This window comes from Verruconis gallopava (assembly GCF_000836295.1).
Source record: "Verruconis gallopava strain CBS 43764 unplaced genomic scaffold supercont1.34, whole genome shotgun sequence".
Classification (NCBI taxonomy): Eukaryota; Fungi; Ascomycota; class Dothideomycetes; order Venturiales; family Sympoventuriaceae; genus Verruconis; species Verruconis gallopava.
Genome location: NW_015622170.1, coordinates 90605 through 116590, shown reverse-complemented (window position 1 = coordinate 116590; position 25986 = coordinate 90605). Strand labels below are relative to the sequence as shown.

General features: G+C 52.4%; 11 protein-coding genes across 12 annotated transcripts; 3 read left to right on the top strand and 8 right to left on the bottom strand.

The window, feature by feature from the left end:
* Window positions 1-227: 227 nt before the first annotated feature.
* PV09_07915 (uncharacterized protein) lies at window positions 228-4221 on the bottom strand. The gene has a single exon (XM_016361748.1). The coding sequence runs from the start codon at window positions 2091-2093 to the stop codon at window positions 357-359; it is 1737 nt and encodes a 578-aa protein (XP_016210430.1). The 5' UTR covers window positions 2094-4221; the 3' UTR covers window positions 228-356.
* Window positions 2851-3856, top strand: PV09_07916 (uncharacterized protein; the record flags this gene model as incomplete). Its single annotated transcript, XM_016361749.1, has 2 exons — window positions 2851-3068; window positions 3133-3856. 2 exons carry the CDS (start codon window positions 2851-2853, stop codon window positions 3854-3856), a joined length of 942 nt encoding a protein of 313 aa, XP_016210431.1.
* Window positions 4186-7031, top strand: PV09_07914 (uncharacterized protein). Its single transcript, XM_016361747.1, has one exon. The coding sequence runs from the start codon at window positions 4837-4839 to the stop codon at window positions 6718-6720; it is 1884 nt and encodes a 627-aa protein (XP_016210429.1). The 5' UTR covers window positions 4186-4836; the 3' UTR covers window positions 6721-7031.
* PV09_07913 lies at window positions 6807-9466 on the bottom strand. Of its 2 annotated transcripts, XM_016361746.1 has the most exons (3): window positions 9335-9466; window positions 9028-9225; window positions 6807-8969 (listed from the first exon to the last, which is right to left on the bottom strand). In XM_016361746.1, the coding sequence occupies exon 3, from the start codon at window positions 8821-8823 to the stop codon at window positions 7345-7347; it is 1479 nt and encodes a 492-aa protein (XP_016210428.1). In that variant the 5' UTR covers window positions 8824-8969; window positions 9028-9225; window positions 9335-9466; the 3' UTR covers window positions 6807-7344. The 2 variants fall into 2 exon arrangements, with proteins under 2 accessions (XP_016210428.1, XP_016210427.1); XM_016361745.1 differs by having other exon boundaries at window positions 9028-9466.
* A 117-nt stretch (window positions 9467-9583) lies between these two features.
* PV09_07912 (uncharacterized protein) lies at window positions 9584-12078 on the bottom strand. The gene is made up of 2 exons (XM_016361744.1): window positions 11308-12078; window positions 9584-11130 (listed from the first exon to the last, which is right to left on the bottom strand). The coding sequence occupies exons 1-2, from the start codon at window positions 11845-11847 to the stop codon at window positions 9832-9834; spliced, it is 1839 nt and encodes a 612-aa protein (XP_016210426.1). The 5' UTR covers window positions 11848-12078; the 3' UTR covers window positions 9584-9831.
* A 119-nt stretch (window positions 12079-12197) lies between these two features.
* PV09_07911 (uncharacterized protein) lies at window positions 12198-14268 on the bottom strand. The gene is made up of 4 exons (XM_016361743.1): window positions 14054-14268; window positions 13396-13988; window positions 13043-13266; window positions 12198-12963 (listed from the first exon to the last, which is right to left on the bottom strand). The coding sequence occupies exons 1-4, from the start codon at window positions 14070-14072 to the stop codon at window positions 12459-12461; spliced, it is 1341 nt and encodes a 446-aa protein (XP_016210425.1). The 5' UTR covers window positions 14073-14268; the 3' UTR covers window positions 12198-12458.
* Window positions 14269-15004: 736 nt separating this feature from the next.
* Window positions 15005-15955, bottom strand: PV09_07910 (uncharacterized protein). Its single transcript, XM_016361742.1, has 2 exons — window positions 15858-15955; window positions 15005-15785 (listed from the first exon to the last, which is right to left on the bottom strand). Exon 2 carries the CDS (start codon window positions 15754-15756, stop codon window positions 15109-15111), a length of 648 nt encoding a protein of 215 aa, XP_016210424.1. The 5' UTR covers window positions 15757-15785; window positions 15858-15955; the 3' UTR covers window positions 15005-15108.
* A 1943-nt stretch (window positions 15956-17898) lies between these two features.
* PV09_07908 (uncharacterized protein) lies at window positions 17899-20760 on the bottom strand. The gene is made up of 2 exons (XM_016361740.1): window positions 19864-20760; window positions 17899-19800 (listed from the first exon to the last, which is right to left on the bottom strand). The coding sequence occupies exons 1-2, from the start codon at window positions 20668-20670 to the stop codon at window positions 19438-19440; spliced, it is 1170 nt and encodes a 389-aa protein (XP_016210422.1). The 5' UTR covers window positions 20671-20760; the 3' UTR covers window positions 17899-19437.
* Window positions 18068-18973, top strand: PV09_07909 (uncharacterized protein; the record flags this gene model as incomplete). The annotated part of the gene is made up of 3 exons (XM_016361741.1): window positions 18068-18451; window positions 18511-18771; window positions 18830-18973. The coding sequence occupies 3 exons, from the start codon at window positions 18068-18070 to the stop codon at window positions 18971-18973; spliced, it is 789 nt and encodes a 262-aa protein (XP_016210423.1).
* Window positions 20761-21157: 397 nt separating the features above from the next.
* Window positions 21158-23755, bottom strand: PV09_07907 (uncharacterized protein). The gene is made up of 3 exons (XM_016361739.1): window positions 22835-23755; window positions 22599-22774; window positions 21158-22527 (listed from the first exon to the last, which is right to left on the bottom strand). The coding sequence occupies exons 1-3, from the start codon at window positions 23292-23294 to the stop codon at window positions 21208-21210; spliced, it is 1956 nt and encodes a 651-aa protein (XP_016210421.1). The 5' UTR covers window positions 23295-23755; the 3' UTR covers window positions 21158-21207.
* Window position 23756: 1 nt separating this feature from the next.
* On the bottom strand, window positions 23757-25424 carry PV09_07906 (uncharacterized protein). Its single transcript, XM_016361738.1, has one exon. The coding sequence runs from the start codon at window positions 25177-25179 to the stop codon at window positions 23836-23838; it is 1344 nt and encodes a 447-aa protein (XP_016210420.1). The 5' UTR covers window positions 25180-25424; the 3' UTR covers window positions 23757-23835.
* Window positions 25425-25986: the final 562 nt, after the last annotated feature.

The following is a 25986-nucleotide window of genomic DNA, read 5'->3' as shown; positions in this document are numbered from 1 at the left end:
GCAGAAAAAAAAACACTTGCATTAGAACAGCTGGAAGCTACAGTGTCTGTTGATAGAAGCGGAGAGGGGACATACGAGGTTGTCCTAGAGCCGTTGTTTCCTAGCCCGAACGCAGGACAATGTTCAGCTGACAAAATGAAGACCACTGTTTGGTTTGAGCGATTGTAATTTTGGCTCGCTCCAGCTTTGCCTTTTTTTTTTTTTTTTTTTTTTTTTTTTTTTTTTTTCTTTCGAGGTTTTTTGAGTTTTTGAGCCGTACACAGTGTAACTCGTCATTCCAGCCAAGGAGGGCCAAACTCTTCTTTCTTCTTCTCACTGTCGCTGCTCGATCCAAGTCAACTTCATATTTGACTATGCTAGGCGTCAGCATTCCGAGGCGGCGTCTGTAGCGGGGTGCTTGCGTCGGAATTCTGCGTGAAAGGGAATCCGGAAACCCGTATGCGATTGCTCTCCCTGTCATACCAGCATCGAATAGCGTCAAGTTTGTAAGTTCTCTCCAAAGTACGCCGTACCGGAATTGGAGCTGGCGGCTGTCCTCGCAGCTGGGTAAGAATGTTGAAGAGATCGCTGTCTTGTAGCAGCACCGCGCTACCAAGAAGTCCCCTTGGCTCTTCTTTCAGCACAAACTCGCGCTTCCGAGAATATGTGATCAGGAAAATGTTGCAAATCAGCACGAGACAGAGTACGGCCGCGATGGTCCACGCGACAGGGGGTACAACGAAAAGCCGGGTGACCTGTTCTGTGAAGATTCCGCCAAACTGCCGAGAGGTGCCCGTGGAGGGAAACAGGTATGTGCTGGCCAGAGATGCGAAGAACGATGACCACAGAGTCTCCATGGAGTTCTTGACATTTGTTGAATCCAGTGGATCAGACGAGTTCATGCGGCTGGCTAGCTGATACACCAACCGTCCCCACGCGTCTGTTTGAAAAGTGTTCGAAACATCAAACGACTTGTACGTCGACAGTGAGTTCTCCAGCACTTTGTAGAAAAAGGGCCGGATCTCCTGCGCACTGCTCTCGTTTGCAGAAAAGCCGGCAAAGGCGGGACTGCCGCTGGACGTGTGCTCTACGGTGAGTTGACCTTGGGTTGTCCAGTACGAAGGGATGCAAGACAGGACGGTAAAGTGTGCTAGTTGATTTGCCGACGTGTTGGAAGCACTTGCCGCAATGATGCCAAAGCGGCTATAGTGAGCTGCTGCATCACACTGAACTGTGCTCCAGCTCAACATGTAAATTGACTCGTTGGTGCTGGTGATGAGATTCTGGCTTGGCATTGAACAGTCTCTGTCGATGCCCTGTACTGTCACAGTTCCGTCGCTAGAAGTGACGCTGATATCTGAGCCTGTCAAGACCCGGCAGTCCAGAAGCGCGGAATATGCCGTTACATTGGCGGTGATGTTGCCAACCTTTGCAACGTCGCTTGTATTGAATGGATCGAATGCGTACTGGTCTGTTGACCACGGGGGTGGCGTTGCGTCGAATACAGAGACTGCGCCTGCAATGTTGATTGCTGCTTGCAGATCAGTTTGTGCGTTGACTGCCTGGTCGTCAAAACTGTTGGAAGACGTCAAGTTGATCGGGGCGGATATGAAAGTTGAGGAAGCAGCCAGCAGATGCGACGTTAATGGGACCACGGCGACAGACAGGACAATACTCAGAAGCATGGCCATCCCAATGATGCAGTGTCCACGCGAAAAAGCTATTGCCCAAGAATACCAGGATGGATAGTTGCGATAATCCAGCATGACCGTCTTTCGCATGTTGGACGCTTCCGCCTCGGTGTGCGACAGCTCAAGGAAAGGCTGTCGATCCGCTGTCGCGTTGACCACAGCGTCCCAAGCCATACGGTACAGTGTCATTAGGAACGCTGGAAGAGCTGTCCACAAAAGTCCATAACTCCATGAGATATTCGTGATTGAGAAATTCAGAATCGGTATCGATGGGACACTTCTGACGCTTGTTATGCCATTGTGAGAAGCCGAGAGACGCTCAAGCACAAGTATCGTTACAATGATACCTACTTCTAAAAGCACCATAGGTATGAGTGTTCGTTTCTTGAGTAGACTTGACTTCCAGGTGGTAGGCCGAGCCATGTTCACGTAGCTTCAGGAATCTCCAATGCCGATGTGATACTGGTTTCTCTCGCGTAAAAAATGACTTGGACAAGATGAAGGCCATCCAGGCAGGAGACACATGTGGACAGCGCTTCTCAGGCATAGTGAGGGTCTGGCAACGCGACCCTAAACAACACTTGCGGAGATGTATGGCCTTGGTCCTCAAGCATCAATAAACTGTCTATGCCACACGGCCAGTTCCGTAGCATCAGCAAGGCTTCTCGACGGACCACACAAACGAACAGTGCTTCGATGGCGACCCTGACTGCTCGAGTGTACCACTCGCCTGTGGGCTTGCCAGTTGGTGTCCACGAGTGCCGTCTCGAGTATCGGATCAACCAATCGAGTCAAAATCTGGCCAACCGTAGGCCTGCATCGAGACACACAGTATGGATTGGGCGGCGGATCCGATGGTGTAGCCAAGCAATATGTCGGGGTATTGGCAGATGCTTGTTTTCAGCTCGTTTACTGAGCCGCGTTGACAAGCCTTGCGAAACGGAGAGTGCCGTGTTAGACCACGGCCTAGGCCCAACGGCACGATCCATTGGAAAAAGCCACCAGAGTACTTGTATACTGATACATCGGAACTTCAGCCTGACCGTTGTGGGAAAGGTCTAGATTTTTGACTGGAACGTATAGAAAACAGATGTAGTTCTCAATTGCAGTCCTTCGACGATCCAGAAAACCTCTAGAGTCTTTTTCAAACTCGAATATCTGCCTTATCCGAAATCTCGGCATGAAAGAAATATCAGTGGTGGTCTTCAGTACATTGGTCGGCATAGTGGCCTCGCAAACCACTCTCGACGCTTCCAAATGCATTCCAGGAAGCGGAGTGACCGAATTCACGAATTGCAACGCTCTATACGCTAATATTGACATATGCAACGCGACAAGCACCGAGACGGATTTGATCAATTGCTTTTGCAAGCAGTCCCTATTCAACGAGATCTTCGAGTAAGAGTCCACCATCAGACTGGTTGCGTACGTTAGCGCCCTCTGACGACTGAGGTCACCATAGTTGCGAAAGCGAGCAGCGTCTCTGCTACGGCAACGGAGCTCTCGACAACGATGCGGAGGATCTCGCCAACACGTGGCACAGTGCTTGCGACAAGCATATCAGCTTCGCGCCCACCACACCGGTGGTTTCGTCAATCACAGCCTCGTACGACGCGAACGTATGCACCACGTTCGCAGACGCATGCGTCAGCGCCTCAGCAGCTCTACAGAGCTGCCAGACTGCGTATTCGTCCGTCGCAGACAAATCTTCGTGCCTGTGCGGAGCGGACGTGCAGGCCTTGGGGTACACGTGTGGGTACTTGGGCAATGTTACATGCAAGAGGACAACCGCGGCGACGGAGAACCTGCCCGGCTTCGGGTTCTGCAGTAACTTCGACCAGGTGATGGGGAGTCTTCTGGTGAGTGTTGCAAAGTTTGTTCAAGCGCCGTATGTGGCAGGCCAGTGGTGCTCACGGGAGGAACCAGGCGGAAGCGTCAACAACGTCTTCGGTACTGACCACCCCGCTCGTGACAAGTTCTTTGACCGGTTCGGTCACGGTCGTAAGGCCCACGGCTACGTCCACGTCCTCTACTGCGTCCAGCACTACCTCTTCGGCAGCGACGTGTGCATATGCGCGCTCTGGGCATGCGCTTCCACTGCTCAGCTTTGTTTTATGGGTCTACTTGTGGTGAACCTGCAGTCTTCAAAAGGGGCCTGTTCGGACGTGCCCGGCTTTCGTTGTTAAATAGTAATGATACTCAGCTGAAATGGAAATGTTCTGTGCCTTGAAGCCATGCTCAGCAAGTCGAACACGGTACCTGCGGCCATCACGTGGATCAACTACGGCTCAGTCGTGTAGCAGAAGGGAATCGAGGCCACGGCGCGGACTGGACGACGGTGGTCAGGCAGGCCGTGGGCTCCGTCCGGGATATCAGGGCTGGGACAGCTGACTCCTCAGTGGGGTGACGATCAGGAGGTGATGGGCAGGGGTGACGCGTGATGGGTCGTGTGTTGTCGTCGCCGTTGTTGTTGTTGTCGTATATGTGCCGAGCGTGAATGACGAGCATTGATTGTGTCCTCGCCCGAGTTTGTTGTCGCGTGAGGTCGACGAGCAGGGAGCGGGAAAAGTCGCGCGCTGTTCCGGCTCCCCAATGCCGTCGGCGACGAATCATCAGCCAGCAGCAGCTGGTCCGTCCTTTTTTCTCCTTCATGCATGCTCATTTATCGTGCGCGCCCGCGGGTGACAGGAAGAGAGAGTCGGACGGACGTTCCATCTGACGACGCTGTCTGTCGCCTGAATTCCCTCGTTGTCGCCGTCATCGCCATCGCCGTCGCTGTCGCAGGAAGCACTGCCGGCAGCGAGCACAGCTATTGGGCCTGTAGGCAGCTCAGCGGAGCCCGTACGTCACTCGGTCACCCGGCGCAACTGTCGCAGCATAATTTCTTCCGCATGCCAGTATTCCCTTGCTCGGCTGTCGACGAACGGTCCATCTTCATCTAAGTCCTGGCCGGCTCGCGCGCACACATCATCACAACAATCGAACGGGAGAGGCGAAGAGCAGAAAAAAGAAAAACGAAAGACAAGGAAAAGAAGAGCGCAGATCCGATGCTGGCTGCGACGTCCAGAGCCTGCCTGGGCGAGAGATAGCAACTTTCCCCCCGTAACGAGCACATCATCACCTTCGCTCGCCCGACACCAACGGCCATCGAACTGTCGCCGTCACAATGAGCTTCCACTTCAACTGGTCGCCGCTCATCGCGGATACCTCGCGCGCAAAGGAGATGCTCACTGCCGCGCTGAACAAGTCGCCGAAGCCGCCCATCATCGTCGACGACATCATTGTTTCCGAACTCAACTTGGGCGAGACACCTCCCGACCTGGAAATCCTCGAGATTGGCGATTTGGCAGAAGACCGGTTCAGGGGCATCTTCAAGATGTCTTACGCGGGCGACGCGTTCCTGACGCTGCGCACTCGCGTGCAAGCCAATCCGCTAAACACATACTTGAGCACAAAGCCAGAATGGACGAGCCCCGGCCCGCTGGCTGCAGCAAGCGGGCTGACGATTCCGCTGGCCATCACGCTGTCGGACATCAGGCTGTCCGGCTTCGTCATCCTCGTGTTCAGCAAGCGCAAGGGCATGACCCTTGTTTTTCGCAACGATCCGCTAGAGTCGCTCAAAGTCAGCTCGACCTTCGACAGCATACCCTTTGTGAGAGACTACTTGCAGAGGGAGATTGAAAAGCAGCTACGGAATCTGTTCATGGAGGATCTCCCGGCAATTTTGCACCGGCTGAGCCTGAGGCTATGGTCTCCAGAGTACAAGGAGCTAGATGATCGGATGATGGAGAAGCAGAAGGAGGATGCCGATACAGCGCCTATAGATCCCCTTTCCAGTCCTCCACAAGACCCATCTGCAGAAGTATGGAGCGATGGAGCCGTGCCGTCCTTTTCGCTCGATCTAGACAACTACAACGCGTCCTTCTCGCAGAAGAATCTTCTCAGGCTGGCGGCATTGAGCGACTCTCACCGAACGTTGTCGCTGTTCACGCCAACGATTCACGATGCAGTGTTCCGCGCTTGGGCTGGCGCCAGTGAGCGTAGCAATTCAGGTTTACAATCGCCACGCCACCGTCATGCTCATCATCACACCACCATAGCCAATTTGTCAAGAGCAGGATCGTACATTGGCAGTGCAACAAGCACCTCGAGTGTGCTTAGCGATGGCGCTAGCGACACCTTGAGCAGAGCAAGCACGTCCTATACCTTCTATGGCACCTCAAGCCGCTACCACAGCGGCCGACCGCGCAAGGCAAAGAAACGCGTCATCAACCTTCGGAAAACGAAGGCCGCAGATGTTGCTACCAAAGCGTCAGATGTGCTTACAGATTCCTCGACTCCGGAACCGAGCATCGCACCCTCTTCTGCACCAAGCGTCATTTACGAGGAGAGAGTAGACGATGCCCTACAGTCGCCACCTCAAACGCCGTTGCTCAGGCAGCGAAGACATCGCGCATCGAGCTTGGATGAGACACCGAGAGCGTCCATGATGCTGACCGCTACGCCTGCTCCTGCTGCTCCCCGCTCGCCGAAGAAACAAGACTCGGAACGTGCTACTGAGAGGCATGAGGCGCCTCCTGCATACACGCCACCTGAGGACCCAAGTGCCTTCATGTCAACGCATGCACAGGAGGGCAAGAAAAAGGGCAAGCAAACACGACCCACACTTAAGACTTCTGCCACAGACTTCGCACCAACCACCAGAGCCCTGCCGCTGAGCTCCGAACTCCTTCGCACGCTGTCCAGCGAAAGACTTGCCTTTGGCCACAACGGGCCAAGCAGTAGCCATAGTAGCTTTGGCAGCCTCGCAGCCCCATTCAGCCCCCCTAGCGAGGCGAGCAGCAGCACTGGAGGCGGCATCCTGGAGCAGGCCTGGCTGAACAAGATTGCGAGGGACATCGCACGCAAGGTTGAAGAGGAGCGGCGAAGGGCAGAGGGCGTGGATGAAGAAGAGCAGTCACGTCATCACGGAAATGGCTCTGAAAAGCTAGGGCAGAGGCCCCAAGATGACAACGACGTCGTCGCACCACCTCCCGCTTATGCTGCTTGATTGTGAAAAAAAAGTTTTTGTGTTACTATGAACGATTGATAGCGTTCCGTAAGCTTTTTTTTTTGCTGTTCCTTGTTGTATGATGACGAGATGACCGGGGAAATGAGAGGCCAGTGAAGGAAAAAAAAAATAGTATTGAGATGGACTACGGGGCTTGGAGTTCTGTCTGCATAACGTATATATTGTGTTTTTCTTTGGATGGGTAGATTGCTCCTGGCCGAAAAAATGGTTGCCAGATGTGTATATATTATGTATTTTGTGAGGCGCAGAGGCGCTTAGAGTGTGCAGTAATCTTACTCCTACTTGGAAAATCTTTGTGCGTCACTCTGTCGTTTAAGAGGGCTTCAATCTCCGTGCCACGCTGCCCACAGTTTTACTTATCAGAGCAGCGTGCTGTGGACGCGCGGCTGGGTTGGACGAATTAGTCCTGCGTCTGGTGCTCGCGATTCTACTACCAGTAAGTATATCATATCACACAGATATACCCCCGGGGATTGTACTGCAGCCGTAACACATTTTGAACACGCTCCAATCATGTGCACGTCTCGAAGACGTTACGGGCGCGAATTCCAGTGCAAAGTCCAGCCGAGCGACGAGCGAGACAAAATCGTATAGCTGTGCCAATCACACTAACGTAAGGTTGTATTGCTTCCAGAGCACGCCCTCTGACTCTCCAACGGCGGGACCTATAAATTCGGATTCAACCCCCTTTGCGAGAGACTCGCTCGCCTTCTCCACCCAGCGATCGGTCGGCTTGACGTTGGAGATATGGAACACCCCGCATCGCTCAAACTCGCCCTTCGCACCGGCGGGCCTGAGGACGATTCCATACATGGCCAAGTGACCGTGCGGCGGGCTCATGTGCAAAGGCATGCAGTACAGCGTTTCTCTTTCGCCGACGGCGCCGACGTCGAGTTTGACGAATCCCAGGATGTCGTTCAGCCAGACGGATACAGGGCCTGGACCTTGGGCGAACGCGTCCGACTTGGAGGCTACAGCTTGCAGCATGGATGCTTGTACTTGCAGCCTTCCGAGGAGGACGGGACCGAACGGGTCAGCGCTTGCAAGCTCAACGTCGACGTCGAGGACCTTGAACACGATCCGGTTACCGTTCTCGAGATAGCGTTCGTATGGGATCTCCAAGAAGACCTTGCCGTCTATCGACGCCCACGACCACGACGGCGCTCGCCACTCCCTTTGCCTGGAGCACCCGCTGCCGGTCGACCAGCGCAGCTGGTGGGTCAAGACAGATTTCCACAAGCCGGCCGCGTAGTCCTGAGGCGGACCGATCTTACGGGCGATCCCCGAGATGGCTAGGAACTTGTCCTTTTGCGGCTCTGTCAAGCCGCTGTCGGAGTAGATTCGAACGTGCTCCTGCCACAAGCGTAACCGCTGCAAGGCCGGCGTCCTGTACGGCAGCAGTCCCGTGGCCAGCTGCTTCGTCTCCATGCTGGGCTTGTAGGACGTGTTGTTCGGTATGCCCCTTGGAAACGTCTCGCTCGCTCGCAGGCTGCAGCATTCCCAGAATACCTGCTCCTTGGTGAAATGCAGGATACGCGGTGCTAAGACGCGTTCTTGCGTGACCCAGCCTCGGTGCAAGAGAGGCGCATCATCCACGTGCTTCGTCCAGTGGTCAGGATCCCAGCAGTAGTATTTGGCCGTCTGGTGTGAGCGCCATGAAGCTCGCACCTCGAGCGGGGGAATCGTCGTCGGGTCCCTCTGCCAGAACATGCCTTGGAAACTGTTCACGGCACCAGTAGCGGCGAGCGAGAACCAAGCGTTCTCGTAGATGCGCTCCATAAGCCCGGCTTCTCGCTGCCAGTCGTCTGTAGAGTCTTGAATGATGCACAGACTGTCGATCCACAAGTATCTCTGTCCTAGCCTTCGTACTATTTCCAGCGCATCCGCAAAAGTCTTTGGCATGTCCCCCTCTATTCCTGCTCGAAATGCATCTACGTTTTCTTTTAGCAGTCGGAGTGGCACCTCTCCGCCCCAGCAATGAGACAGGACCACATATGGTACGCTCGTGGTCAGATCAGTCCCATATCGTAGGCGCGGCGTGTCCGCAGGTGTAGCGCCAATCTCAATCAGACGTGTGGGCATAAAGTCCGGAGATGGACGTATCCACCGTTTACAGTCGCTGTGAGTTTCATCGCAATTTTCCAGCCACTGTTTTGCAGCGCGGAACGCTGCATCACTTGACGTGGACGAACCGGCGTCAAAATCGTGGGGATGGCCGGTTGACACGTCTAGACGTAGTTACACTAATCAGCCCACAGCCTTTTCTCTCATGCAAGACACAATTACCAGCTTGCGGCTTAATCAGGACAGACCTAGATACCCGGGGCTCAGTGCCGCAGGACCACTGGTCCGTCCAGTACTCGAAGACAACCCCATCCCCGACTCGACTCTGCCAGAAACCGTACGTGATTTTAGTACAGCTTTGTAAGTCATTCCGCTCTTCTGGGCTTAACTGATTCCAACGCAAGCGGCACAGATGGCATCCTGTGTCGGCAGTGCTCTTTAGCTGCTGTACGGTTTGATGCAACTGTTCTGTAGCGGGAACTCCAAGCTCCTTATCTTGTCGGCGACCGGTGAAGAGTGAACAACATACCGCGCAAAGATTTCGATTTGGCTCATCATTAGGTCGTCTCGCAACACGTTGTAAAAGTTCCATTTTTGCCAAGGTTTATGATTAGGAAGGATCTTGACTTGCATGTGTCATTCAGCTTTGGTGGGGCGGTACCTCGTCCTACACGTGAAAACATGGAAAAAGAGCTTGTGGCGGCGAAGAAGGTGATTCATACTACAGCGACATTGGTTAGATGGCAAATCGTATGATATTAAAGATCTCTGATGCGATCCCGCTCAAGCTTCTGTGGTAGAAGCATTCTTGGTAATTTGCCACACAAAGACTAGGATTTTGCTCTTTTCAACAGATTTCATAATATTCCCGTATCAGATCAGACATCCTTGTGCTCTACCTCACACCCTGCTATTCCGTTGTCTTCTTGAGAATATCGTTTATACGAAAATGAGCCAGCCAAAATCAAGGATACAAATTCATCAAAATCCCATAGCAAAGCGACCACTCTGCTAACTCCTTTTTGGCTACTCAATCCACATGTGTTCGCATTTTGCTTCATCCCAAAGCTCTCCTTTGACCATCCCATGTACATAACAGTCTCCAATTAGTTCCCAATTTCGCTTCTTTGGGCGAAGGATTAGTGGTAATTTTCCACCCTTGCAAAGTGAGACCTTATCCCCAATATTCAGAAGAGGAGGTCCTAGTCCAATGTAGCCGCGTCTAGTTCTGAAAATGCTTCGACCAATACTGCGGTTGTAAGTGATAAATTCTAAATCATCTTTTCGAGCTTGCGGGATTGTCAATTTGGCGCGGCGGGATCGAGTAAGTTCCACCGCAGCGAGACAAGAGTACACCGGTAAGACACGGCTTACTGGATATAAACGGCGCTCGGTTTTGTGTGCATTTCGTTCTCGGTCAAATGCGCCTTTTGCGGCTTGCCAACCATCTTCCCAGTCGCCAGCACATTTTGTACCGCAGAGAACATCCATCATGTTATCGTCTGTGACATACGGTTTTCTCGATCGTGCCTTTGTAATTTTGTCAACAGACCAGTCAAGTCTACCGTGCTGCTTCATGTCGTGAGAAAGTTCTTTAATCTTGGCGACAAACGATGTACTCCTTAATCGCTCGGATGGTTGAGTATCATGTTGAACGAATACCATACTGGTAACCACATCAACATGGTAGCCTTCAAGAAGCAACAGGTTAGAATCAGAGCCTGGCTCAGGGTTCCAACGAGAGTCGTTTGTCGCACGAACAACCCGCCTAGTCCCTGGGTATTCAACTTTCAAGAGCGACTCCAGATAAGGATATTGACTCCAATCTGGTACCCAAGAAGGTAGAACATGTGTGGATGATGGATCTAGCCCATGGGTTCGTGGTACGCTAAGAATATCCAGGTTCCGGCTTCTCCTCAAAATAGCGAGAGCGCACTGTCGATAGAGCGCGTCAACCGGCAAATCGTACTTCGGAAGAAGATCTAGCTCTTCAAAACACCTAGGTGCTAGACCGTACAAGCCGAAGATATTGTCGTGGTGGTCTGTTGCTTTGGCAGCTCGGTGCCGTGCTAAGAGCGCAAGCAAAAGTTCCGGATCTCGTTGGTCACCATAAATAGCGTTTCTTGCTTTATCTATAGATGCAATAGCCGAAATACTTCTGGCTACTTTCATATTGTACGCCAATATTTTTCTCTTTGTAGCACTGGTTTCCAGATCGGAAAGCCTTCGGAACTGGCTGGCTGCCCAACTGAGTTTCCACCATTCAGTTGAGGCTTGTCCGTCAATCACAGCTACGTCCTTGGCTAGAGCGATTTCTTGTATGATCTTGCCAAATGTGTTAGTCAAGTAAAATGTCGCAGTCCTCATGTCTATACACAAAGCTCAACATTATGTATGCACAAGAAATCATAAAGCAACCAATAAGTTAGTAAAAAAAACTCCGTGAATGTACTCGAAGATGAATTCTGGAACGTGTAGATTTATAGTCACTAAAGGACTTACCCAAACTCTCTCGAAGTAATCCAAAGATAAAAGCTCAGCTAGATAGGTCCATGGTCTTTGCGTAAAGCCTGGAATAACTCCGCTATTTATGGCTTCATCAATCAGATAGTCCTTTGTTGGCAGACTATCTACGAATTCTATGGCTTCCCCGCTCTTCGCTGAACCCTCGCCAAGCCAAACCAGAACTAATTTGGCTGTTGAATATATAGTTCCCATGAGCTGTACCTGCTGATCAACTTCCGAAAAATTGCTTTGGTCAATGCAAAGAGCATCAACCCACAGAATTCGTTGCTCGATTGGGCTGCGAACATGTCTTAAGAATGAGTAAAGATTGTGTGATATATGCTTCGGTCTTTCATTGATCACAATGCGGTGACTCTGTTTTCTATGACTCCAACGGTATGATAGAGCTTCAAAAGGAATGGCATCCGCTAGTTTGACATGTCGAAGTTGGCAGACAATATGTTCCTCAGCCTTCCCAGGAGCTAGTTCTAGCAGCCTGATCTGGCCTTGCTGGAGTGGTTTGTACAGATCGGACATGGAGATGGCGATCACGATTATGCCAAATATATCATTTCCAGATCTTTTTGTGCATCGTGGGCTTGATGATCAGCGAAGATTCGAAGATCAAGACACAAATTCTTCGATAATCGCTGATCGATGTCAAAATGAGGAAAAAATAACAGAAGCTACGCTCTGGGCGACGAGCTCCACATGTTCTGTTACTTTGTGGTAAACAAAAATCAAGATCGAAGATCAGCTAATAGATGAATACAATATGTGACACGTTGAACGAGGTCAAAATCGCCCGCTAAAGTCCAGGATGGGATGTTTCACACAGCCACAGAAGTATTGCTAATTTTGGAATAGCGTAAGTTTAATAGTCTGCTGCTACTGTTTGCCGCTGATAAACAGAACTGTGAATAAATCTGTTACTTATATCTGCTTTTTATCATACTCTGTGATCATCTGATTCAAGAATTCCAAGGTGTTATACAGGAAAATCCGAATTTTAGAATGAAGACATTGTTATATCCACGTGTTCGTTGCTAGGGTCCTGCTGCGAAGCGAATAATGGTATCACTATCAACATTTTAACACTGAAGTCAAGTGCAGCTGAAAGAGAAGACATGCAGCTGATACAACAATTATTAAGCACAAAGAGCCACCATAAATCTCTGATAATCACCACTCGTCTCGCCTCTAACACGATCCACAAGCCTTCTGCCATGGAATCTTTGGTAAGCGACATTTACCTGGCGAAGGTGCTCTTTGTTCCAATGTATCCTGACCAGTCTGTTGATAAGAAGTTCATCTTTAGTTCCCAGTCCTTTCATGGCTGCCTCCAAATCATCCGCATCGCTTTTGACCTTATCTACCGCACGAGCAAGCATCAGACGAAGGGAATGCTCCATATGTCCCGAGAAATTTCCTTTGATCACATTGTCAAGAGGAGTTCGATATTTCTCATTATATCTATGTGCAATAGCGCGCAGTTGACCATCGGAAGAGTACGCGAAGATCTGACAAACCACGTCTTGGTTCGAGCCTAGTTTGGTCCCTTCCGTAGCGGCTTGAATACGGTCGACCTTCTGATCAATTTCATGAGGTATGCACGGCGCTGACTCTTCAGCGCGGCGAGCTTCGAGAACGTAACTAAAAGTAAGATCAGCATAAAGATGATTTTGACCATCGGTTTGAAAAGGATGCCAATAGGATGCAGTAGAAAACTTACTCGTAGAGCTTTTCAGTCTTCATTGACAAGTCACCCTTGATATCTTTGACCATGTCTTTTCCGAACATCTGCTGATATGCATGTTTGATTGCGTTCAAATCTGCATTTGACCGGCCAAGGCATATTTCGTCAAGGAGTTTTTCCTTTGTTCCAGCACCACGGATAGCACAATTAACTGCGTATGCATCTTGGAGTAGCGGTCCACGAGCTAGTGCGCAAAGGGCCTGGAAGCAGTCAGCCGTCAATCAATGGTATAAGATTAAACTCCAACAAAAAGCAGCATAATTGCGAACCGTTTAGTCAATTTGAAGTTCGCAAGACGCTTCCTTTCAGACCGTGGCAAGAGAACACACCTCTTCGAACCACCCACTGGTTTCAGACTGCAAGTCCTTGATAAGCGATCTCCTGAAGCGATCGTCGTACGTCCGTCTGAGCTTCTCCATGTGCGGCGCATCCGGCACCGACGCCAGCGTTTGAATCAGCTTCTTCTCGTTCGTTCCAAACCCCTTCATCGCGTCTCTCAGCTCCGCCGCCGGCCCGTTCATGTCCGTGGGGGGAAGCTGTCCCTGGATATAGCCGGGCGTGGCCGGCGTGGGCGGCCCAAAGTTCTGAGGGGCTGGCGCTCCGTAGGGTGGCTGCTGCGGGGGATAGCCCGGCTGACCATAGGGCTGGCCTGGTGGAGGATACTGGCCGTAGGCTTGCTGAGGAGGTGGGTATCCAGGTTGTCCTTGGGGTGGTCCGGGAGGAGGATACTGTCCGTACCCTTGCTGTTGAGGTGGCGGATAGCCCGGCTGGCCGTACGGCTGCTGCGGAGGGGGATAAGCTGGATTCATGTTTGGAGGCGGGTAACCCTGTTGAGTTGGCGGATAAGGCGAGTGTCCATGAGGAGGATAATGGCCTTGCGGGGCATAGGGCGGTTGCTGGCCATACTGGGGAGGACCGCCCTCTATGTAAACAAGTGAGCGACTGTCTAAGGACGGGACGTCCAGCTCTGCTTGCGTCGCAACTTACGATATGGAGGATACGACATGGTTTGAGCGTTCTGTTAGCCTAGAGGGTTTAAGACGTTCTAGTCGAGCTGAGAGACGGAGAGTAATACGAGACGGACGAAATGGACCAACGATGTCACGACTGCCGTAGATAAGATTCGGGCGAGCACAAAAGCTAGATGATGTGTGGAAGGAGCAAGATTCCGTCCAAAACGGCCTTACAGCTTGAAATACGTCGCGCTCTTCTACAAGTAACAAGTGGCGCAGCTTACGCGCCAAAAACCAAGTCGTCTAGCGCAGACAGGCGGCGGATCAATTGAGTCCGGGTGACGATACGGTTTTGCGGGCTATGCAAAAGCCAAAAGTCTTGGGCGACTACTGGTGCTCCGCATCTGTGGTGGCTGTGTCCTGCTGATTCATGGGCTGTTTCTTTGGCGCTTAGCCAGCGCGCACTTTCGTTCTGATGCCTAAAGCATGCCTTCAGCCGGGCAGATGCGCGACACTTGCGCGGCGGAGAGAAATTCGATGGTTGTCCGTTGTTCGGCCTGAAGCGCAATGGCGTTTTGATGGGGTCGCTCGGCAAAAGCAACGCCTCGCGCGCATGTTCCTGAATCCTCAGCCCGATCCTAGCGTTTGACGAGGCTGAGGTATTGCCTGTGGCGTGAGCAGCAAACAATCCGCACTTTGCAAATCGTATAAAGTGGAAAGAAGCGCAAATCATGGCAAGTGGCGAGCCTGACGTGGTCAGCCGCGCAGAAACCCATGAAAGGTTGAGGCTGTCGCATGTCTCAGAGGCATCATGAGTGAATGATGTCATAGTAGTATACAATTGTAGAACAAAAAGTTTCAATTGAGGCTCGAACAAGCGCTTGCGTGTGATAGCTATACTACAAGGTATTTTACATCGTACAAAGGTATATTCTTAGGTGTTCGTGGGTATCATAAGGAAGGTATTCATCAGCGAAAGCAAGCGGCCGTGACGTTTTACAGAAACACGATCTACAATCGAATCCAGACCCCGCAGCCCGCAGCCAAATTCATCCATTTTTCTCGTCGCAGAGAACGCTGAGATGAACGTCACTTGCGTTTGTCAAAGGCCCCTTTGATGCCTTCCCAAGCCGCGAGGATGCTGTCGGTCATGGTTGGTCGTCGAGGCGAGTCGTATCGCGCCGGCATGGACGTCCGTCTCTTGTGCCTACTCCTGTCCGAGTCGCTTGAATGATGGCCACTCTTGTAGGATCCGCTCGAGGACCGGCGGTGTTCAGTCGACGTATAGGACGAAGTTGGATAGCTGGACGGCGCGAAGCCGGGGTTATGCCAACCAGATCCAGGAGGTGAAGTACCGGCAGCTACTGGGTGCAAATGACCAGGCGACGTGCCGTACGTGCCACTATGATGGCTTGTAGGGGATGCGCCATTCATGGGCATCTGGTGTGGAGGTTGTGCCATGTGCTGAGTTGGACTGGTAGCATACGGACCACTTTGTGGGCTGTATGCCATGCCGGGGCTGCCGCTGTACCCTCCCGGCGGAGTCATGCCATAGCCGGGTATTGGTGGCGGTGGATAACTGCTGTACCCGCTTGAGACGGAGGACTGTCGACGAGGGCGGCCTGGGATGTCTCTAGGTGCAGAACCACCATTCGGTCGCGGATACTGAGGAGTGATGAATTGAGCGGATAGGTTGTGCTCGCCCGCCTGCGGCGTGAAAGACTGATTGTAGGACATGGCGAGCAGTTGATGGTTTGTGTAGAGCGCTGTTTGTTGAATCTTGTCAGCCTGTGTTTGTCGTCCCTCATTCTCTTGCGGGACGCTCAACTCGCTCTTACCTAGCGCAAGTACTTAGAAAAAAAAAGGGTTCTCCGAACCATATACAAGCACGATAAGACGGTGGCTTTGATAAAGTCTGCTGTCGCTATGCGGCGTTGAAATAATTGTAATTGTCTCCAATCCAAAACGCTTTATAGTCGCAGGCGGTTTCACGGCGCACGAGTGAGACTCAGATGTATTGTCCCAGACAACAGATAGCGTAGATAGTAAATCACTGTGTGTATGCAGGGCAATTGGTAGCTCAGCATATACTTTGCTGGGGATCCCTGATTCGAGAAAGAGTCGAGAGAACAATTAGAGAACAGACGAAGAGAACTGGGCTTGGTCGATTTCAGCAAAGATGGAGGAGAAAAGGTGCATTATCACGATGAGATATAAGGACCTGGGGGCGAGGGAAAGGCTGAGAGGACTATGACCAAAAACAGGGCATCTTCGACGGGACGGCAGGACTGCCACATGGGAGAAACTCCGATCGCCGCTAGCGGTAGAACTGGTGTGGTTCGCATTCCGTCGTGCTGCAGCGGCAGAAGAGTCGCTTAAACCATGATCGTCGTGAGCAGCGGGTCGATGGGCGGCCAATTGGGCGGCGTCCAAAGACCTTCGAAGGCTTCGAGCCAAGGTATAGAACCCTTGACGTCGAAGGCGCGCCGTCTTCCCTGCTCATCTTGGCCGATGTCAAAGTAAGAAAACGCCTTTCCATCCGAGCCCTCCCTTCACGCTGGCTTCCCCAAACCCTGTTGGTGCCCTTAGAATTTCGTTCCGCAGCGGAGAGCCCGCGCGAAGAAGGATCAACTGCCAGAACTGAAAATAGCCAAGCGGACATGTATGCGCACGGAACGGGCAGTATCTCGTCGCGTCGCGTGCGTCATTCATGGACATCCTCCTGGCTGATTGATGCTATGCACTCTGAACGTTGGGTCTGTGGCAGGCGGCGAACGTAGCGTTTCCTGTTGCCCTTGTGCAGCCTGATATCACCTTCGTACGCTTGATATGACGACAGCTGCTTTGTTGCTCATTCTCGTATACAGACAAGGCGACATTGCTTTGCTACCCCTCCGTCCGGTCAGAATGCGCCAAGTCCTATTCTAGGGGGGGGGAGACATGTCGATGGTTCGTCCGGCAGTCCAAGTTCGCATTCATCAACCCCTCTCTTTCGTAATTGAAAAGACCACGCCCTGCCGGCCTAAACTTTGGAGCTCTCGCAGACGAATCTAGACCATGATTTGTAATTGAAAAGAAAGAGAGTAAATGCAAGTCAAATCGCCGTGGATGGAGGCTCACGTCGTCAGATGATGCTTTGTATGATATTGATCATGTGTTGGGGGGGAATAAGCCGTGTAGAGATGACATGAATCGTCCAAGGTATTTGCACAGAATCAACGAATCCTATAACTAACAAAAAGCACATTTTCTCGTCGCGAGGCAGAGGCACGTGTGTCGCCCTCAACAGCAATCCTTCGGGGTTTCAAACGTCGTTCCTTATGAACTGACTTTCGCGGGAACTGAGAGTTGTCAGCGAAGGCACAGCAACTCAAGTCAGGCTCCACGTGACATTCTCGCTCCCCACGCGCCCTGCTGTTTTCAAAAATTGAAAGGGAAGCAAACGAGCCGCATCAATGTTGAAACTTGGGCTTCCAAAGAACTACCGGCCTTCAAAACAGCGCTGCACGCAATAGTGTGGGACGCTGCAGTGGACCTCGCCTGTCGTGACGAGGCTGTTACCCGCCAAAACTGGGATTGAGGTCTTAGCAAGGCCAAGATCTACGACAATCACACAGCGAAAGGTTACCCATCCTAGAGCCAAGGGTTCAGACTTGGCTTCTATTCAACGCGGAACTCCCGGTGAGATCAAGAGGCAGTGACAAGGTGTATGTGAATTGAAATGGATTGGGCGCTGAGCTTGTCGAGCTCAATGAATCACGTCTGGGTGTGAATGTTCCCAACGTGCTTCGCGTGACTCGCTGCTTATCACTACGGCCGCACTGCACAGAGCATGGGGAGAGTTCACTCGACCTCCTCACCTGAAAGTGATTCAGAGATATTCAGATCTGATTGTTGCCTGTACAATACAAGTTGACACTCCTTTCGTCCCGGACCCCTGAGAGCTTACTTTGTCTGCTTTCCCATTCAAAAAGACATTCAATCCGTTTCTCACCTTCCACCGTAATCTGCTCAACACTGACAGTGTCCTCAAAGAAACACCTCCAAAATGACCGAAAGCAATGCGTCACTGTCGATACCCGAGCCGGAGGCTCTTCCTTTGCCACAAAATGCTGAGACGGCAGATCCCGTCGTTGATAGTGCCGATACCAGCAAGTCCAACAATCCAGGAGTCAAAGCCACTGACCGCCCTACCACTCCGGAAGATGCTACGTCCGACATGAAGATGTCGACTGCTGCTAAGGAGCCTAAGACGCCAAAAACGCCCAGGTCGAAGAGGACGACGCCAGCCAAGCGGGCTACCGAGGACGAAGAGAACAGCGTCAAGTCGGCTAAGAAGGCAAAAGGCTCACCAGCCAATGCTCGCCAGTGGATCCCCCAAAGCGTGGACGAGATGAAACCAGAGGACAAAATGCTGGTGAAGTTCAAGGAGGTACGTGCTGCTTCTAACCCTGAATTGCCAGTGCTCTGAATCTTAATGTGCGTTGGCAGGAGGGCAAGCCGTGGTCCGTGATCAATGCCGAGTGGGAGAAGATGACGGGCGTCAAGCCCGGGGGATCCACGCTGCCCAACCGCTACAACCGCATCAAGGCCGCCATCGCGTGCGTTGCCGAGGCGGATATGGAGCAGCTGAAGGCGTCCGCTGCGGCCATCGACGACGCCATCGACGCCGAGCACAAGGATGCGCTCTGCAAGAAGTGGGCCCGCGTCGCGAAGCACATGAAGGAGCACGGGGTCGGCACCGACTATCAGGTAAGGCGCGATCGAATTTCTTTGTCTGCTCCGACGCGCGGAACTGACCTTCGCACAGCCGTCGACGCTTGAAAAGCAGTTCAAGAAGCTTCAGGCTGCAGAAAGCACCCTGCCGACCAGCGCTGCAGCCGCGGCTGAAAACGGCGAGCAGGATTACGCTGACGAGGAGCCGGAGAGCGTGTCTTCTGACGCAGCGCCTTGATTGCCATATATTTCACCTCAAAGCGCTATTGGCAAATGCAACCACAGTGTATTGAGATTCAATGGTAGACAAAAGGTCGCTCAATAGGGAACAAGCCCCTTGAATTTGTCTGTCAGAATCTCTTTTTCTTTTTTCCACCGTGTCGTACTTGGAATGCAAGTGATGTTTAAAGTGCTTTTCGCGATTCGAACAAAGTCGTAGTACGCTCCGTCGCCACATTGTTTCCATTCGTGACAGGCTCTGATGCTTTCGCTTCACGTAATCCAAGGTCGAGATGCTAGACGCTTTTGGTGGCCTCGCCTGCTTTGCGGCCCTTTATCCATATGTTTATGACTGCTCAAAAATCGCAAGAGCCACTCCTGAAGATAAGGCATTGAGTTCGATAATTTGAGGCTAGGCATGTTGCGCATGGCATCCGCGTTCATATATAGGCGAAGATCTCGAGCGGGCGCAACCGACAGAGTTCACCTGTCCCACAAGAAGCAAGTCGTGTGGACTTTTCCTCCTTTGCGCAAGGCCTCGTCTTCTTCGCCGGTGTACCATCCGTTGTTGATGAGCCCGTTCTCTGTCTCACGCCACTGCTGGACCTTGTTCTCATTCTCGCCACTCTTTGGATCCAAGTCGCCCAGTCGCACGTCCGCACTGTCGGCAGAAAGCTTCACGAACATGGTAGCGTCGCGCAGCGTCATTGCCATGGCGAGGTCAGACGTGTCGGCACCCGGTCTCAGCCGTAGAACTCCCGACGGGTCGTAATGCTGCTGTAGCAGGCAAAGCCGTTTAAGAAGTTTATGGGCCTTTCCATCCGGTAGAAACAACGCCGTGAGTCTCTTTTCGTAGCTAGACATTAGCAAGGTCATTGCACAAAAGGGGACATGCAGACTTTGGCTCACTGTGATGATGGCTTCGGTCGAAGCAGCCGCGGGGGACGCTCGAAGAGAGGCGCGATCATTCCCCCCGTGAGAAAGACTCTCATCTTTATACAGCAAGGCGTTGCCAACGACAAGTCTCTCAATCTGTGCTCGTACAGAGACCTCATCGCCGGAGCACAGTGCGAGTGAACACACCGTCTGCGTGGGGTCTGTTCCTCTTTTCGCAGCAAGAGCACACGTCCTGCAGCGCCGCGCGTTTGGCGGAGCCGTCGGCGACTGAGCCAGCCACTTCGGCTTGAGATGGAACAGAGCACCGGCTTCAGAAGTCGGCAGCATGGAAGTTATCAGCATGCCGAAGGTCTCGTCGTGCTTGATGTGCCAGCGACAGCGCGTCTTCGGCCTCAGCCCCGCGCGTTCGATCTCGTCCAGGTGCGCGTTGCAGCGTTCGACGAGACTGGGCTCCACGCGCACGAGCTCTTGGTCCACGAGCTCGCCCGGCTCAAAGAGCGGCTTGACGAGCTTGTAAAAGTGCTCGAGCACCTCGACGGTCGAGATGAAAGGCGGCGGCGGCCGCTGTTTCTTGGATGCCTGTGGGCTGAGTTCTTCCCCAGACCACGTTCCCTTGCGCAACCGAAGCAGCGTCTCCTTCAACGACGGGTTGGAGCCCAGAGACCAGACCACGTTTGCAGCGCCTTCAGCGACATATTGGATTTCTACGCGCGAAGCCGAGCCTCCTGGGTCGTCTACGGTCAGGACCTTCTCTGGCCCATGTGGAGAAGAAGAAGGGACAGGAGCAAGGACAAAGTTCGCCACCACAGGAGACGGCATCGAGGGGGCCACACTTCTTGAACGGCGGATATCGACGGCGGCAAGGACATGGAGACGCGCAAAGGTAGCAAAGCACACGAGGTTCACTGCACGTCCTGGGCACACAGCCGCTCTAAATCTTTCGTCAGCACCCTTGGCCAACGGCTAGGACAACGAGCGCAACCGTGATCTCTCGACATTCGTTGGACTTCTCGACGTATGATTGGCTCAGGCGTTTGGGGCCGAAGAATTGGACAGTTTTCAATCGGCTTTGACAGACTGTACTTGGTCGCGAATGGGCGCACTTGAGGTGCATTCATTGACTAAGGCGCCAAGGCCGAGGCATCGCATTTCAATGGATGTAGTTCTTCTCAGTCGACGCGAAGCGATTTGAGTGATCGCACTGAATCTCGCTTGCATTCTACGTACGTGGTGGACGTTAGATATGCACCTGACGCTGTCGCGAACAAAGGGTCAACTTTGAAGACAATTTCATTATCTATCTACGCTCCTCCAGGCGCTGCCCGGTCGTTGCAAATACAGCTTCTCAAATTCACGTCAAGACTCTGCTTGTGGCACGCCGTTGGTCAAAGTCCCGTACGGCACAGAGGAGTAGTTGCCAAAGCAAGCGTATTCATACTGCGATTCGTTGAACATCGTGCTCTGCACCTTGATAAACGTGCTGAGCTCGCACCATCCGTCGGTGCGGCTGCCGCACTCTGAGAAGCTGCGGCCCATAGGAAGCGTGCGCTGGTTCAGAATGAAGTGAATGTACTGTGTTGCGTTGCCAGACGTGTACGCGTCGGCACCTCCGGAAGTGCGGGATGCATTGACTGGGCGAGGCGCGTTGATGACTTCTATATCCAATCTCGCCCCGAACGGCTCCAGATGCGAGACGACCAGGTCGTGCATGGGAATGTGGTCCGTTGGAAGCGTCGCGTTGAACTGGGTGAAACCCAGCGCTGTGAGGATGCTCATGATGTTGGTGTCGTGGCTGAAGTCGAAGTTCAGAGTTTGGTCCAGTGGGAATGTACTGGGCATGCCGTCAAGCGTGTAGTTCACGTTTCCATCCGGGCCGGTGATGTAGTGGTGCTGAAGGCGAGCGAGGAGTTCCTGTTGCCAGCCAATACCAACCGCACGGCCTGTTGGGCTCTGGAACGCATTGTTGCCGGAGAACGAGAGATCAACGCTGTACTCGTAGCCAAGCCACTCTTCATACGTAAACAAGCCGCAGAAAGCGGAATAACCCAGAGCCACGGTTTCATATGCACACATGGACTGTGCGTTGTACGTATCAGTCAGGGTCCAGTTGTAGCCGGAGATCTGCTTCGCAATTCTCGCTGTGGCATTTTTGAGATAGACGGCTTGCCAGGCAGCAGAGGCGTTCTTGCCTCCAGTTGAAACCGCCGATTTGGCATTGGGACACTGATGGCGGCCGGCAAGGCTGTTGTTGAAGCCGTTTTCTTCGATGATAAGCTCAAGCGTGGCATTCTGCGGCCAATCCAGACCAAAGAATCCGGCGAGGAAGTACTCGGCGCTCTGGGTCATGCGGTCTTCTGTGGTAGATCTGGCCACAATCTTGGTGCCGTTGTTGGGGTAGAGATGACCGTACATATATTGATGCAGAACACCACTGTCGAACAGCTCCTGCTTGCCAACGGGCACAAGAATATTAGCGCCTAGCTTGTAATTCCACGTGTTCAGAAAAGCAAGGTCGCCGGTGGCATTGAGCGTGGAAGAAGCGTTCTTCAGCTTGGCAGCGAGCATCGCTGCACCGCTGTCGGAGGTTGGGTAGCGGGCCCCATGACGGGAAAGCATGTATAGAAAGCTGATGTTGCAGTCCTTGGGCAGGCTGAACTCATTCACACCGAAGCCATCCTGGCGATTGCGGGTCAACAAAGACGCACACTCAAAGCACGTGAAGGATCACTGTGCATGAGAAATCATACCGGATTAGGAAAGTAGTGCGAAAGCTGTCCATGCAACTGGTAGATGTTTGAGTTATTTATGTTCCCGGCAATGGGCACTTGGGTCTCCAGCGGCGCATTTGGTATGTATGATGTGGATGGAAACGGTGCGGGATTCGTTTCTGCCAGGAAAGCAGGCACACCGGTTGGCGTTGGTCCTACAGCTTGATTGTCAACGTGTTGATCGCAGCGAGGCGATATGAAGAGTATGCTTTTACCTGCGTAGATCTCGGGCGTGGTCTGGAAGTACTGAGGAACAGAAGAACTGGAAGCTTCGTTCAGCACGCCGCCGCTCACCGCTGAGAAGCCGGAGACAAAGAGCAGAGTATAGGTGAGCATGACGAAGATGCCCGAAGCGACGAGACAGGCAGAGACAAGTTGATAGATGCAGTAACGACTTCTCCTCGCACCGGGATCCGGCTCGAATATATCAGGACCTTTCCAAGAGCCATTGTGCCAGACGCATGACGATTGCCTTCCCAACAACTCTCCTTGGGCCATCGTCGCAGTCACATCGGCGGTGGAATGTCGTGGCTTAGATCGGTGCGTACGTTCGCAAAGCACAATGGCACGGATGCATCCTAGGACGATCAGAGGCTCCGTGGCCGACCTTTTTAACAAGCTTTCGCTGAGCAATGAGCAACGATGATTATGCTGCTGGGTTAGTGAGGGGTCCATGCGATGTCGCCTCCTGGCTTCCCGCTTGCACGTACAACCCCCAACTACCTGCTCAAGCTGTTCTTCTATTGTGGCCCTGAAACTTGGTGAAATTCACGCATGGCTATCGCATCTAACCGTGTCTCAAAAACGAGCTGAATCCTTACTAGCACCCGCATGTAGCACGAGGCTCGGTACATGCCCGACGATTGACTCGCCGTGAAGTACAGGCTCTATACTAATCTGCAGGACCGTTCTTGGAAGTTAAGATCAGAAACCTATCGCGACGGTCTGTGAATGCTACAAAGCTGAATGCATGCATGATCAGCTCGTGCCACTCAAACTTGCATGGAAGCTACAAGTAGCTCGCTTCAGCTCGCTGTCTGATGACGAAAAGCGGTGCAAAGCACAGGATTATGCGCACATCTGAATGCGGGCTCTTCGCATCCACGTGAAAAGCCGCAGGCACAGGCAGCTACAAGCAAAAAAAAAAAAAATGAGCACTGAATTGTTCACCGCTCAAATCTTTGTGCAGCTGAATGTACAAAACACAGAGACGTATTTAGGACAAACCATAGCTCCAGAGAACTTTCTCTACCTCATCGTCATTCGGACACCACCTGCGAGCGGCCAAGAGCAATCTCTTCGAGGCATGCCTCATGCTCTGGTCTCCAGTGCCTCGCATGGCGTCGTCCAGAGCCAGAGGAACGTACTTCGCCATTTCCATGCCGGCCATACCTGTCCTCAGATACGTCATCCCCATGGCTCTCCTTGCATCATTCGGGAAGTTATCGTGCGGAGCATCATGTGGGTTTACGTGCTCTCGAAGCAGGTTGATGGTACGCATGCCCCAGAAATGAGCCTCGGATAGATACTCCAGTCTTTTTGGTTGATCAGACGCCATACCCAGACGAACGTATGCATTGGTGATCTTGGAGACGAGCTCGACGCGCAGGCACAAGCGCACAATTTGCCCGTGCTTGCCCCTGAAAGCTCCGGATGTGAGGAACCGATCAAACCAGGCGTCACCCCAGATCGACCTGCGGCGCTTGATGCAAACAATATGCATAGCGGCAAATGATTCGATGTACTTCTCAATTGCAGCGTGGTAGTCTGGAGTGGCATTGCCTTTGCCATTGGAGTCGCCTTCTACTGCTTCACAGAATTTGTCTCCCTCCTCCATCAGTTTCTTTGACTCACCCAAACATTGTTCAGCCGATTTGTAAGGTGTCAACATGCGCTTTCGCATCTCGTCCTCGATGTCTTTGTCTACGGTGATGCCCGGATCCTCGCTGATCACTTTGGTATCTCTTAAATTCTTGACGTTGCCGAATGGCAGTAAGATTTTCCTCTGCAATTTCTTCGTCATTTTCACGTAGTCGTCGCCGTCGGGCACACTGGGGTTGCGTAGGTACAGCCGCAAGCGAAGATGCGGGTTGAGGTCGCCGGCGTAGGACAAATCCGAGTACATCCACATCTTGGTGAATCTATCAAGATCATGGACGAAGACAATAAACTTCTTGTTCTCATTCTCGTCCTGCTGGTGGAATGGGGCATCGATGACGATTCGCACATGCACTTGGCTAAACGTCTCTGCGGCCTTCCCGGTCATCAGGATAGGCACCATTCCCTCCACCCTCACATGTTCTTGTGCCTCTTCCCATGGCGTCTCAATGCGTGCGAAGGTGTTCCAGGGTAGAACTTGGAGCATGCGCTTTGCCTCTGCGTACACCTGCTTACAAGTTCGAAAGAAGCGGAGGTCGTAATTGTATTTCGCTATGATTCCGTCCTCGCCAATCGTGCAGTTGTCTTCGGGATTCAGGAGGTGAGTATAAATCTGGTCTCGGAGCTCTGCAGGAAGGTCCATAAAGCGGAAGGGCTGCATCGTGTGCTCCAGGTGTCCCATTTTCAAAGGAGAGGCTATTAACCCAGCGGGCTGCCTGGAAGGAAGTAGAGGGTCTGGATTCGAGTGTGAGGCACTAGGCTCCGGACGAGCTCCGCAACGTGGAGCCAAGTTCCGACGAGGGGACAGTCGTGAGGGAATTTCCCTCCACAAGATGGAAGTTTAAAGAACCGGGGAATGTGGTCGACAGTCAAATCCAAGCGGTCGGTTGACGAAGCGTTGATACCACGAACGCACGCGAAATGCATTGCTAAAGTGGGCAATGTCAGTTGCACCCGACGAAGTCCATGGACGAATCAAGACGGAACTCGGCTTTCTACAGACCAATGAGCATCGGGAACAACAGCCGTGTCACGTGATATTGCGCTCCGCATGAACTCAAGTCAAACTCATCCGTCCCGTCGACAACGGTTCCCTCGCACCCGTAGATGCGCCCTCTCAATGTCATTCGACGTTTTCACGCGGCATCTCAAGCGATGTAAAACTGTTCCTCCCTTCGCTCTAGCAAACAGCCTCATCTCCTACTTTCAGCTTATGCTGCTCTGGCATCGTCAGAAGAAGCAGCGGGCTGCTGTGAAGCTAAAGGCACGTCGTAGGTGCGCTGCTACGGCTGACTTGTGGCTCACAAATTCCAGCTGTTCCTTTGGAGGGCATTGGACTTATGTAAAATATGAAATACGAAGCCTGCCGTTGAGAAAACCAGACTGATAGAAGCCAAACCCTAGATTGGCCTGGCGGGTTCAACCGTGCATACAAAGACTGGGTAAAGGCCATTCAATCACCTGTTCTGTGACATTTTCGCACCTTCTC